Source organism: Galeopterus variegatus, unplaced genomic scaffold (genome assembly GCF_000696425.1).
Source record: "Galeopterus variegatus unplaced genomic scaffold, G_variegatus-3.0.2 Scaffold5467, whole genome shotgun sequence".
NCBI lineage: Eukaryota > Metazoa > Chordata > Mammalia > Dermoptera > Cynocephalidae > Galeopterus > Galeopterus variegatus.
The window spans coordinates 88,515-102,267 of record NW_007731578.1 but is presented as its reverse complement, the minus strand read 5'-3'; the positions used below and the strand labels follow the sequence as shown (position 1 = coordinate 102,267).

The 13,753-nt window shown below is 54.8% G+C and overlaps 2 protein-coding genes across 2 annotated transcripts; one reads left to right on the top strand and one right to left on the bottom strand.

Moving 5' to 3' along the window:
* The first annotated feature begins 1,253 nt into the window (after positions 1 to 1,253).
* On the top strand, positions 1,254 to 3,739 carry VGF (VGF nerve growth factor inducible). The gene is made up of 3 exons (XM_008589481.1): positions 1,254 to 1,428; positions 1,933 to 3,356; positions 3,389 to 3,739. The coding sequence occupies exons 2-3, from the start codon at positions 1,953 to 1,955 to the stop codon at positions 3,737 to 3,739; spliced, it is 1,755 nt and encodes a 584-aa protein (XP_008587703.1). The 5' UTR covers positions 1,254 to 1,428; positions 1,933 to 1,952.
* Positions 3,740 to 5,278: 1,539 nt separating this feature from the next.
* AP1S1 (adaptor-related protein complex 1, sigma 1 subunit) lies at positions 5,279 to 11,453 on the bottom strand. The gene is made up of 5 exons (XM_008589477.1): positions 11,381 to 11,453; positions 9,359 to 9,537; positions 8,427 to 8,535; positions 7,325 to 7,462; positions 5,279 to 6,060 (listed from the first exon to the last, which is right to left on the bottom strand). Exons 1-5 carry the CDS (start codon positions 11,381 to 11,383, stop codon positions 6,013 to 6,015), a joined length of 477 nt encoding a protein of 158 aa, XP_008587699.1. The 5' UTR covers positions 11,384 to 11,453; the 3' UTR covers positions 5,279 to 6,012.
* Positions 11,454 to 13,753: the final 2,300 nt, after the last annotated feature.

Sequence of the window (13,753 nt, the reverse complement as noted above, 5' to 3'; positions counted from 1 at the left end):
CTCCCCATTTCCGTCCTCCCCCCACCCCCGCCCACGGCTGGTCTCCCTTCACTGGACCCGGCTCGCTGATGGATTCTCTTTGCGCAGTCTGTGCGTCATCGCCCCCCACCCCCGGAACCTCTAGCTATCCAAGCCCCCAGCCCCAACCCCATGGCAGGAGATACGGTCGAAGGGTCTGGTGGCAGAGAGGGGCTATCGCTGACGTTGCCCGCCCTTCCTCATCGCGTTTAACCCTCCCCTTTAAGCGGTGGAGAAAGCTGGAGTTGAGTCACCCCATCACCACCTGCGCAACCCCCTCCCCACCTGGTCTGATCTCGCCCTCCAAACGTCCTTGGTGGGGGGGGGGAACGGCGGGAGAGAAAGAAGCTGGAGGAGGGTGGGTAGAGGTGGACTAAAAAGGGGCACAGCGGGGGCCCCGACATGTGCAACAGAGTCAGAAGGACACACATATCTTTTTCTCCAGACCCACACCGGTAGTGAACAGAAAAGACCCAGAGGCAAGCACATCCTCAATCTTTCCCTGTCTCTTCCGACTCAAACCCTTACAGATGGGATTACCAAAACCGCAGGATCTACCCATCTGCCCCGGCCCAGGGCGGGCATCCCGCACCGCAGATTGTGGACAGCGCCCGCAGGCGCGCAGATCTGTCCTCCCTTTCTCAGGTTCACTCCGTCCTTGGGCGTGTTCCCCACGGACCCTGCGGTTAAGGGGTGGGGAGCTCGGCCCCCTCACCTGCTTTCAAATCCTATTCTCCCCCTCCCTGGTATTGATCTACTACTGGTGCCCAGTCAGACGCTGGGGGTGCCCCGTTCCTATTCCGCTCAGCAACGCGGGCTCCCGCAGCTGCAAGTTGCTTTGTAACCCACCCTCCCGCCTTCCAGAGCCTCTGCATCCACTGTTCCATTCATCCTCCCATTCATTCATTCATCCTTTTCTCCTAGTCTCCCCTTCATTCATTCATTGCCCCCCACCCCGCCTGCCCCGGCATTTCATTCATTCATTCATTCATTCATTTCTCCGAGCTCGGCTACCGCACGCCCCTCCAGCCGAGGGCCCCAGCGCGCAGGCGCAGGCCGGGAGACGCTCGCACCCTCCAATCGCTGGGCATCCTTCCTCCTCCCGGCGCCCGCCCGCTTCCCCATGAATGAACATTGACGTCAATGGGGCGGGGCGTGCCCACGTGACCCCGCGCACTTCTCTTTATAAGGCGGCGGAGGCGCGGGCGCTGTCCAGCGTGCTGAAGCTGGAGCGAGAGAGCTGCCCGGAGCCGCGCTGACCCAGCTGAGCCCTGCCCACTGGACGCCAGATCTCCACCGTCGCTCGTACCCCAGACACAGCTCGGAGCCGAGGCGGACGCGTCCCGATCTTCCCCTGTCCCCACCCTGCCCCGACCCTCCTCTCCACCTCTCGCGTCGTGACACCATCTGGTAAATACTCCACTGTCCGTCCCTCAAACCTTCGGCAGCCATGGGCGTGAGGGAAGGTTCTCTCTCCTCCCGGATGGGGAGGTTGAAAACACAGCGGGGAGCCCCCGGTAAGGGTCCCTGATAAAGGGGGAGTCGCAGCTTTTCTCTTGCTGCTGAAGTCGCCCACGCACCATCCGGGGAGTCCTGTGGAGTGGGAGCAGGGATTTTTTCCCCCTTATCCTTGCTGCTTAGTACGTGGGCGCTGGCAGTGAGTTGGCTCAGGGAAGGGGGTGAGGAGGCACTGGGTGAGCGAGGGTTGCCGGGTGTTCTTTTCCCATTTTCACGACTCCAGAGATCGGCACAACGTCTTCCTCTTTTACTTCTAAACGTCTCTCTTCTGGGTAAGGTTAGGGGGATCAGGGAAGCCCCGGGTTTCCTGCTTAAAGGTGGGGGAAGGGAACGTAGAATTAGAGAGCGGGGAATTCTTACAGAAATACTCTTTATTTGGCCCCTTCTATTTTTCAGTCTCCGGCAGCTCCTTGGTCATGAAGTCCCTCAGGTTGCCGGCTTCCGCCCTCTTCTGCTTCTTTCTACTGATCAAGGGGTTAGGAGCAGCGCCCCCGGGTCGCCCTGAGGCGCTGCCTCCTCCCCTCAGCTCTGAACATAAAGAGCCAGTACTTGGGGACGCAGTGCCCGAGCCAAAGGATGGCAGCGCCCCTGAGGCCCGAGCCACTCGAAATTCCAAGCCGCAGGACGAGGGAGAGCTTTTCCAGGGCGTGGATCCCCGGGCGCTGGCCGCGGTGCTGCTGCAGGCGCTCGACCGGCCAGCCTCGCCCCCGGCGCCGGGCGGATCCCAGCAGGGGCCAGGGGAAGAAGCAGCAGAAGCTCTGCTGACCGAGACCGTGCGCAGCCAAACCCACAGCCTCCCGGCTCCAGAAACCCAGGCGCCCGCGGCCCCACCTCGCCCTCAGACTCAGAATGGTCCCGAGGCGGGCGACCCCTCTGAGGAGCTCGAGGCGCTAGCGTCTCTGCTCCAGGAACTGCGAGATTTCAGTCCGAGCAGCGCCAAGCGCCAGCAAGAGACGGCGGCAGCAGAGACGGAAACCCGCACGCACACGCTGACCCGAGTCAATCTGGAGAACCCCGGGCCGGAGCGCGTGTGGCGCGCTTCCTGGGGAGAGTTCCAGGCGCGAGTCCCGGAGCGCGCGCCCCTGCCACCCCCGGTCCCCTCGCAATTCCAGGCGCGTATGCCCGAGAGCGGGCCCCTTCCTGAAACCCACCAGTTCGAGGAAGGAGTGTCCTCCCCCAAAACACACCTAGGAGAGGCATTGGCACCCCTGTCCAAGGCGTACCAAGGCCTGGGCGCCCCTTTCCCCAAGGCGCGCCGGCCGGAGAGCTCCTTCCTGGGCGGCTCCGAGGCGGGGGAGCGCCTTCTACAACAAGGGCTGGCGCAGGTAGAGGCCGGACGGCGGCAGGCAGAGGCCACGCGGCAGGCAGCGGCGCAGGAGGAGCGGCTGGCCGACCTCGCCTCGGATCTGCTGCTCCAGTATTTGTTGCAGGGAGGGGCCCGGCAGCGCGGCCTGGGGGGTCGGGGGCTGCAGGAGGCAGCCGAGGAGCGAGAGAGCGAGAGGGAGGAGGCGGAGCAGGAGAGACGCGGCGGGCAGGAGAGGGTGGGGGAAGAGGATGAGGAGGCGGCGGAGGCGGAGGCAGAGGCGGAGGAGGCGGAGCGGGCACGGCAGAACGCGCTACTGTTCGCGGAGGAGGAGGATGGGGAAGCCGGTGCCGAGGACAAGCGCTCCCAGGAGGAGACGCCGGGCCACAGGCGGAAGGAGGCCAAGGGGGCAGAGGAGGGCGGGGAGGAGGAGGACGACGACGAGGAGATGGACCCTCAGACGATCGATAGCCTCATTGAGCTGTCCACTAAACTCCACCTGCCAGCAGACGACGTGGTCTAACTTCGTATAATGTATGCTATACTAAGTTATTACGCACCCACGTCCGCTCCCCGCAGCCCCCGGCCCCCGCCCCCGCTCGAGACGAGCTGCCGGACTGGAACGAGGTGCTCCCGCCCTGGGATCGGGAGGAGAACGAGGTGTTTCCCCCGGGGCCCTACCACCCTTTTCCCAACTACATCCGGCCGCGGACACTGCAGCCGCCCTCGGCCTCGCGCCACCGCCACTACCACCACGCCTTGCCGCTTTCGCGCCACTATCCCGGCCAGGAGGCCCAGGCGCGGCGCGCGCAGGAGGAGGCGGAGGCGGAGGAGCGCCGGCTGCAGGAGCAGGAGGAGCTGGAGAATTACATCGAGCACGTGCTGCTCCGGCGCCCGTGACCCACCCCGGCCCCGCCCCCGCTGCGCGCGCCCCCGCTGCGCGCCGCCACTCCCCCCTCCGTGTCGCTCCTCCCTCCTCTCGGTGTTTGCATGCGCCCCGCCCCCGGACTGTGCAGGGACCTGTCGACCGCTTCCTGCGTCTGAAGCCCCAACTCCCAAAAGTCACTCACGGGTGCCCCGGGGCCAGCCAGGCGGGCGTGTGGTTTGTGCGAGTGCCCTCCGCGCGTAGGGCCCGGTCCCCATCCAGTCCCTCTCCGGACGTCCCCGTCCGAAACAGGAAAAAGCAGTTACAGTTAATTGTGCGAAGAAGTGTGTCTGTCTGCCGCCCCTCGGGCCTCCCAGGAGCCTTTCCGCCCTCTCCAAATCGCTGTGAATTTACCCCTTCTTTCCCTTCTCAGTTGTAAATACCCCTCACGGAGGAAATAGTTTTGCTAAGAAATAAAAGTGACTATTTTATTAGGACTTTGTTCTCGGTTATTCACCCGTCCCCTTGGGCCTGTGTGGTCCTTTCTAAGGGGCGGTGAGGGAAGCGCCAGCCACAATCCCCATCTACTCCTGCTCCCTACCGCCAAACCAAAGCGGGGGTTGAGTAGGGAGGGGGGACAATTGAACATGGCCAGCACCCATTAGGAAGCCCTAAATTCCACTTCCGCTTGGGGGAGTGGTGGTGGTAGTTCAAGTCATCCGTTCCCAAGGCCGGACAAAGAGAAGCAGAGTGGAATGTCATAAAAGAGTCAATTGTCTGGGATGAGCCCAGCAAGCTTCTAGTTCAAAAGAAAAAGCATCACACATAAGGTGCTGAAGCTCTGGGCACTGTGGAGGCTCTTCTTTTCATGATCCTGGGGCCACTTAGGCAATGCTGGGTGGTTCCGGCTCCACTTTGCCCATCCTCAACTGCTCCCTAAATTCCCTGGTCCTAGGCACTTCACAGGGAATGTGGGAAGATTGAGATCCCCACACTGGCCAGTCAAAAAAAAAAAAAAAAAAAGAAAGAAAGAATTGTGGGGAGCAGAGGTTGGCAGCCACAGAGACCCTGGTTTCAGCCGTTTCTCAACCCTTTTCTCATCATAGAAATCTCTAAACTTCTGCGTCCCCTCCCCAAATAAAACTACGCCCAGCAAATGAGATCCTCCACAAAAAAATCTTAGAGGAGAGAAACCACATCCCCAGGAGTTGCTCCTCTTTGCATGAAGGCAGCTCAGGGAACTGGAAATAGCATGGTTGGAGAGGCATTGAGCACAAAAATCTGCTCGGGGTAGATATTTTATCTAGCCCAGATAAAATACAAGACACCCAGTTAATTTGAATTTCAGATAACAACAGGTAGGTTTTTAGAATTAAGTGTGTCCAAATCATTGAATCCTAAAAAATTATTCATTGTTTATCTGAAATTCAAATTTAACTGGGTGTCCTCTATTTTTTTTCTTCCTAAGCCTGGCAACCCCAATTTCAGGGAAGAGACTAATGGGCAGTGTTCCCTTGGCCTCCTGACAGATGCTAGCAGCCCTACCTTCCTTCACAGAGCCCAAGGCAAGCAAAGTCCTGAAATGCTTTTCCTTTTATTTCAGAAGAAAGGAAATAAAGGCAGACACTTCCCCCCACGCTGCCCCCTGAGCTCCTGCCTCACCCACAACATGGAGTGAAGCAGAGACAGGGCCAGTGTCCCATAAAGCCCGCCCTTCCCCCAACTCTACCTTCCCTCAAAGCAGCAAGGTTAGAAAAAAATTAACTCTGTTTTTCCTCCCCTGGACAGAGGCCCCACTGCGGCCAAGGAGGAAGGGGGGCAGGTGAGGGAAAAGGCCTTCCCTCTCACTACATGGAAGCCCCGCTTCCAGGCAGAGAAGCTGCCCTGGCAGGCTAGGGGTAGGGGTGGAGGTAGGTTATGGGGCAGGGGTAAGAGAAGAGCCCTGAAAACCTTTTCCCTTTAACCTGACATATTTATATATTTACAGTTGTAAAGAAGAAGTTTGGGGTAACATTGGTTCTTCAAAGGCAGGGAATGAAAGCCAAATAGCACCCCCATCTTGATCACATTTTCCTGCCTCGTGGCTCCTAAAACCTTCCATGGGAAAAGGGGATATAGGAGGTAAGGGGTTGAGGGAGGGAATGTTTGAAGGGCTTGAGCCCACAGCTCACTCCAAGAGAAGGTGAGGCAACACAGGCGCAGCCAGGTCCCACCAAGAGAAGAGCCCTGGGAGAGACGCAGGAGAAGCAGCCATCACACCCTCCTCTCTGCCAGCTCCCCCATCTCCAGGCGGCCAGGCCAGGCAGGGCTATGCCAGACCCATCTCCTCCAGCACACTGCGTGGCGACTCATCCTCCTAAGGCAGAGACAGACAGGGTGACGCAGAGACACCAGGAAACGCAGACAGGGTGGGCAAGATGACAGCGATCATGAGGAAGAAGTCCAAGTGAGAGAAGCACGAAGAGACATAGGGGAGGGGGAGAGAGAAACCAACATGAGCCCAGGGCTGGAATGGCTATGAGCCCTTCCAGGAGCTCACCAGCCACCTGGGACCACCCCAGAGCCAAAGGTGGCAAGGAGGGGTCCAGGTTGAGTCCATCACCACCCAGAGAACCTGAAGCCAGGGGCTTGGAGAGCAAGGGGCTTGGCCTCTGTACCTGACGGCAAAGGGAGGGAAGCTGGGACTGGGGATAGGAGTCCTGCTTTCCTGGGGGCTGGGGGATAGGGATGGTTGGGTCCTGTTTTTCAAAGTGGGAGGAGGCAGTAGGAGGTTGGCACCAGGTCCCTGAGGGAAGGTAAACCAGACTGCAGAGGGATGAGTCAATAGGGTCTGAGCAGAGCACTAATAACAGGGGCGGGTGTGTGTGCCGGGGCATGTGTGTGTGTGTGTGTGTGTGTGTGTGTGTGTGTGTGTGTGTGTGTGTGTGTATGAAGGGGATGCTGGACCAGTGGGGCAACACTCAGTTCTGTTCCTTCTCCTACTGCAGAGATGAGCCCCCCCGGCCCCCCATCTCTCCCCCTCCTCAGAGCCAGCTCAGGCCAGCTTGCTCGTCACTGCAGATTCCGGTGACTCATCTCCCTGCACCAAGGCTCAGCAGTGGCACAGCAGAGTGGGGGCAGGCAGTAATGGGGTAAGGGAGGGGGCGCCAGATAGCAGGGAGCACCAACATCCAGGGGCCTTCCACCCCAGCTCCCAAATCCTCACAGCCTTTTGCTCCTGAGAAGCAGTGGCTTTGGAGTATGTGTGCATATAAAAAAAAATGGGGAAGAAATCAGGAAAGAAAAGAATGATCTACCATGTGCCCCTTCTCTAATTCTCTGAGCAACCCTTAAAGCCATGAGAAGCATGGGACAAAGGAGATTTGGCTGGGACAAGACATCTGGGGTCTTGGAAGGACAGAGCTTGGAATAAGAGGAGAACTGGCACAGGTGGGCTGTCTGCCACCCCGGCAGCCCACCCCGGGGGCTCAGGGTTTGAGGGCAAGCTGGACAGCTGGGCGTGGTGGGGGCCAGATGCCACAGGGAGGGGGGCCCCCTCGGCGGCGGGCAGGATGTCCAGCAGAGGGAGGGCACCTTCTGCCACAAGTTTCTTCTTCCTCCTCACTGTCCCTGGCCCGTACCTCTTGCAGCAGGTCTGCCTGCTCAATAGCCTTCAGCACACTCTTCTTGGAGGTGTCCTGGACATCCCCCCCCATCAAAAACTCATCCAAGATGAAATAGGCCTTCTCAAAGTTGAAGATGATATCCAGCTCACACACCTGGGAGCAGGGGGAAGAGGCAGAGTTGAGTGTCAAGGTGCATTCCTAGACCACCGCACCCCAACCCCCTACTTCTCTCATGACCACTCCTCGCACCTTGGGTTCTTGCCCCAGGTCTCATGTCTTCCCAACCCCAGGTCTTAGTGCTTGGTTCAGGTTTTTCTTCTCTTCCTCTTGACTCTTTCTCTCCAATAATGAAATATTAGTTGCCCTAATCCACCCATGTCTTTGGTTCCCATTGCCTTCCCCACAAAATCTGCGACACTATTCCCAGCAGAGGCTGGGCTAGCCTCCTCCTTAGGCACTGTAGGGCAGACAAGGAGGAGATTCTGGACCATCAGGTAGAAGACTTGAGTTCCCAACAGGGCTCTCCACTAACCAGCCAGCGATGCATGCACTGAATGTCTTTGAGCCTCAGTTCTCATTTGAAAATGGAGATACCTACAACAACTTATAGGACGGAATGAGGAGCAAACGAGAGAAGCAAAAGCACTTTGTAAATTGTTAAGTGGTATACAAATTATGGAGTTATTGCCATTCCCCATCTAAGATCTGAGCTGTATGCCAATGCCCAGGCTATACCCCAGATAAGTTAATTCAGAATCTTTGGGGATGGGACCTGGGCATCGCTATTTTAAAAAACTGTCTAGAAGATTCTAATGCAAAGCCAAGGCCAGGAATCACTGACAAAATCTGAATTTGGTCTCTGTCCTTGTGTGAGAAGTCCAAGCTGAGCTCTATGTGGGGATTAAGTGCCAGATTCTGCCCCCCCTCCTTCCCCTAGGGCTGATTAAAGGACATGGCTAATAGGCTTAAAGCTTAAAAAGGGAGATTAAGTGCTGTTCTCACTGCTCCAACTTCACCTCTCCCCTGAGACTTCCAGGGCAGAGACTGGAAGGGCCTCAAAAGTTTAGTAAAAGAGGGGCTGCTGGGTATGAAAACTGGGATGGCTGGGGAGACTTACGCTGCCAAAGTATTTGTCCAGGAGCTCCACGTATCGGTGGATCAGCTCCAGAGTGATGAGCTCATTGTCTTGGCCCTCAATGGCGCAGCAGAAGTAGAGGCTGGCATATCTGAGGAGAGGAGCACATGAGACATAGCTGGGAGCTTGCTTCAGGCCCCAGGCATTCTGGACTCCAACCTCCCACCAGTCCTGGGTCTGTGCCTAACTGGGCACAAGTGGGGGTGGCTCCAGCATATGCAGAGAGTAACCCACTCTGTCTTAGTGCTCTCTCACAAACAGGCAAAGATGCATGCTCTTTCCTTCTTGCCCTTTAACCTGCTCAGTTTGACTCAGCAAAAACCCGAGCCAACTAACTCACCTGCTCAGAGGAGAAGGAATCAGAAAGTGTGTGTGTGTGTGTGTGTATTCGTGTGTATGGGTTGGAAAAGTGGGGCAAGACCTCTGACTGGTGAATGAGACTGCAAGGGACATGTGCAGTGACAAGATAGGGCCTTTAGTGACAGAGGTATGTACATGAGACAGGTGTAAGGCTTGAGCAAAACCAGTTGGGGAACAAGAATCTCTTCAAGGGGAGTTTGGAAAGTAAAAGAAGCTAGCGTTCATCACTGCCCTCCAGATAGATGTCCTTAGCTCCCAGCTCTCCTTGACCTAAGGGACTGACATTTTTTTTTTTTTTTTTTTTTTTGCTTTTTTGTGACCGGTAAGGGGATCGCAACCCTCGGCTTGGTGTGGTCCGCACCCCGCTCAGCCAGTGAGCGCACCGGCCATCCCTATATAGGATCCGAACCCGCGGCAGGAGCGCCGCTGCGCTCCCAGCACCGCACTCTCCCGAGTGAACCACAGGGTCGGCCCAAGGGACTGACATTTTAAACCCATTGCCAAGCTCCAATCCAGCAAGATCCAGGCAAGACTGAAGGTAGGTAGGGAGTCACCTCTTATAGACTACTTTGAGGTCTCTCCACTCCAGGAAGCTGCACATCTTGGGTTTGCGAGCCAGAACAACCTGCATAAGTTCCCGAACCATCTTCTTTCGCTCCTTGTCTGAAGTGGCCAGGTACCATTTTTGCAGCCGCAGCTTTCCCTGCCGGCTGAACAGCAGCATGAATCGCATCTGGGGGGAAGGAGGGGTGGAACCAAGGGACAGAGATTTGGTTCTCTGAGCTTCTTTCCTCCATAAACACACAGCCCCAAACTCAGCCCATCTAACTCTTCCCTACTCACAGCTCCTATGTGCTTTAAAACTCCAGCCCTCTGATCTCAAATCTGGGTGTTCCCACCAGCAGGTGCCTTTCCTTCTGGGGGAAGTCAGAGCTTCTGAATCTATCATTTGGGTTTAAATACTGGCTCTACTAGTTATGTATGGCCTTGGGCAAACTGCTTTGTCTCTGGGCCTCAGTTTCCTTATATGTAAGATGGAGATAGTAAAAGTACCTACCTTACAAGGTTGCTAAGAAGGATTAAATGAGTTGATATATGCAACAGTGCCTGGCACATGGTAGGTAGTATAACATGTTAGGTGTTGTTATTATTTCCTGACCACCTATTTCTAACCGTCCTCTCCAAAAGTTAGTAAAATGCCTAGTACAGTGACAAGAAGACCATAGCTGATGCCAAAAAGATGCCTGATCTTTTCCATGCTCTCTCTATCCATCACCACACTGAAATTGGGTATTTTGTCCCTCGAAAAGCTACCTCAATTCTCCACCTCATCCTAGCCATACAGCCATCAGCCCTTGCTGATGTCCTAAACACACTGCCCTCCAGTACCAGACCTATGCCTGGGGTTACCCTTCTCTGCATTATGTATATCCAATACCATACACGGTACTGGGATGCCCAAATTCCACTCTCCTCTCCTCAGCCATTCCAGCATTTGGCCCCTGATATTCTTCTCCTAATTTTTATTCTTTTTACGGCGCCTTCTGCTGAGATCCCACTCCTCCCCTGACACCAGGTGACCAATCTCCCTTTCAGCCCCTCAGGGCACGGCCACCTCGGCGGTTCCCCTAGGCCATGCTTGTGGAACACAGTCAGCTGGGCAGAGTGGAATGGAATGCAGAGCGCTCACTACCCCGTGTACCTCAGGTTCCCAATTCCAGGGGGTCTGGGCCACATCCTGGAGTCACCTCCCTCTTCTGCAGCTTGCTCTCTATGGACATTACCAGGACTGGAATCCCCGGGGGGTGTGGAACGGTACTAGTTTAGTAGGCTAAAAGTCAGAATTCAGGAGAACTGGGCTTTTGGGTGGTGGAGAAGGACGGGAACAGAGGGGCGCAAAGGAGCCTAGTTCGTCCAAGATAAGGGGGTGGGGAGCGAGCAGGAAGAAGGAAGGCCTGGGTTCCGGAAAGGGAATGGGATAGATGGGATGGGGGGCGGAGAGCGAAGAGCACCGGAGCCCGGGATCCCAAAGCCTGGATCCCTGAGAGCAAAACCTCCAGCCCACTTCGCTTCCCCACCTGAGCCCAGCCTCTGGGCGAGCTCGGCGACGAACAGAGGCAGAACGTTCCCTCCTCGAACCCGGAAACTATCCCCTCCCACACCCCGCTCCCCGCACGGGCCCCCGCTCCCGTCCGGGCCGCACGCGCAGAGGGTCTAGGTGACCGGCGACCCTCGCTCCCTCCCTCCGTGAACACACCCCACACCCCTCTTTCTCGAGCGACTTCCCTGCGGCAATGGTCGGGACCCCTCGGGCCGAGACCCGAGTGCTCCTCCCAACTCGGGACGGTCCCGACGCCCTCAAGTCATCTCCCTCGCCCGACAAATGCGCCCCTCTCCCGAATGCCATTTCCAGCCCTTCCTTCCGAGGCCGGCTCGCCCACCCGCCCAGGTAAGTGAGGCCTCTGAGGACCAGAGGGAGGAAAGAGCGGCCTGCTCCGAGGGCGGCCCCCAAGGACCCCCACAGGTGCAGCCCACGCCCCTCGGTTCCCCCTCCCCTCCCTCTTCGCACAGCCTACCATCCTGCAGCCTCCGGCTCGGCGCGTCCCTCGTCGGCCACCGTCGGTGCCAGCTCCACTCCCTTTCTTATCCTTCCTCCTTTTTCCCTCCCTCTCGGCTGAAGCCCCGCCCTGTCCCGCCCCGGCGCCGTCGCGCTGCAAACTGCGCAGGCGCCAACGCTGCGGAGCGTGCGGGCGGGGCTGGAGGCCCAGAAGCGGAAGCCATGGCAACCAGGTCCTTGACTTCAGCTTTGGGTAGCTCGGTCGTCATAGTAACAAGGCTGCCTGGTGGTAGGATGGGGAGGACAATGAGGTCCTCGCGCTTTGGAGCCTTCGGAGAAAAGGCGGGAAAAGGTGAGAAGTGGATGGGACGATCTCTGGAGCTCGTGAGGAAGCAGGGAGGACCAATGGAAGAGGCGTGAGAAATTAAGAGGGAGCAGGTTGAGAATTAAATGCAGGGGACGAGGAATGACATCAAAGACAGGAACACAAAGGGTAGTGTTGGAACAGGCATGAGGAAAGTATAAGCTCAAAATAATATCTGTTGAGGATCTGCTAGACACAACATTCTCTTAAAGCAAGAGAAATGTGCAGGAAATGAGGGAGAGAGGAAACAAAAGAGAAAAAGAGATGGCGATATAAAAGGGATGTAAGAAAAAGGGTGAGAGTGGGGGGAGAAAGATGAATTAAGGCAAAAGGCAAAGAAATGAAGAGAATCTTAAGAGGTTAGCATGGGTCAAAACTAAAAAGGAACAGATGTTACCCAGACCTAAGTGTAATGAAGAGGATGTAAATTGTAATATGAGCCTTCAGCGGAGTGTGTGTGTCCATGTAGTAAAGGGGTATGGGTATAAGAATAAGGGAAAATCTTAAATTTCTAAATAATTGTTGGCAACTAATGAAGCTATTATTTTTGAGTAGCACTTGAAGCAATTGTTGGTAAGGCTTACATGCGTCCACTTTATGTTCTTTTTTTCTTGTTCTTTATGGTGATGATATGCTCTAATGGGCCTAATTCACCTGGGATGCAATCTTGTCTCTCACTCTTACTAAGATGTTTAGCCTCAGGTGAGATGGTTAATACCCCTCCCCATCTTAAAAATGGAGACAGCAGTACATATCTTGCAAGGTGGTTCTGAGGATTAGAGGTAATGTATAGAAAGTATCTGGTGCACTGTAAATATTTTGTCATGGTAGCTATTGTTTCCCTTTCCCAGCTTCTTTCTTTTATATTTTCTTATTCCTTTCTTTTTCTTTTCCCTTTCTCCTCTGCCTATACCTTAGGCTTACCAATGGCATAGTCTAAAGTATATGGCATCTACCAAGGGGATATCTTGCCAATGGCATAGAGAGTTTGCTGAACTATATTGGGGTTATTTATCAAATCAAGAATAAATCAATAAAGCAAGTTGTTAGAGTTAGAAAGGGTAAGTCATTACGGAGTGAAATGTGTAAGAAGGGCAAAAGGCAAAGCAAATAAAAAGAAATGTGCTCTTGGGAGAGAGGAGAAGGTTGCATATCAGGAAGTAATGAGCGGTGAGGTAAAGACATAAAGCAGAGAGCTAGGCAATAGCCCACACAAGTTGAAAGCTCTAGAGAGGTAAACTCCTGCATTCCTTGGAAAGCTGACACTTTCTAGAATTCCTTGTCTCAATGCCTAACTACAGAAAAGAATTGTTAGAAATATGGGTTTTGCTCATGTAGAATCATAGAATTCAAGTGGTTTAAACGAATTAGAAGATGGTGGACTGGATTGCTTCGTTGTTAGTGAATGATGAATGAAGAGAATCTTTGACATCCAGTACAGCTTGTGCATGGAGATAAGTTCAGATTTGATGCAGTGGGCAGTTGGGAGTCATTATGGTTGTCTGAGCTGGTGAAAAACTTGATGAAAATAGTGTAAAGACAATTAATCTTATAGTAATAAGTGGGACCATTTGAAAAAACAGGTGGATGTCTGGAAGATCATCTAGGAGGCAGTTTTGGGAATACAGGCTCAAGGATGAAATGAAGAGGGACAAATCAAAGAAATACCTCTCGTGGGAAATCAGCTGAAGTCGATAATTCATCTAAGTAGAAAAGAAGGGAGAAGACTCAAAGATGAGCCCAGATGATTAGTGGTGCCATTTGTATAAATGGAAGATGAGATTACCCTTCACAGGTAGGGTTGGTGTTTATATTGTCACACTACAAACCATGCTGACACCTCTCCATATCTTCCCTCATGTGACGTAGAAGTGGTTCCTGCAGTGGTTGGGAAGGTGGCCCAGTCATCTCCCAAAGACTACACCTCTTAATACTGTTGCACTGGGGATTAAGTTCCAACATGAATTTTTGAGAGGACACCATCATTCATAGCAGTAGCTTGTAGTTCCCTGATGATGTCATTTGCAG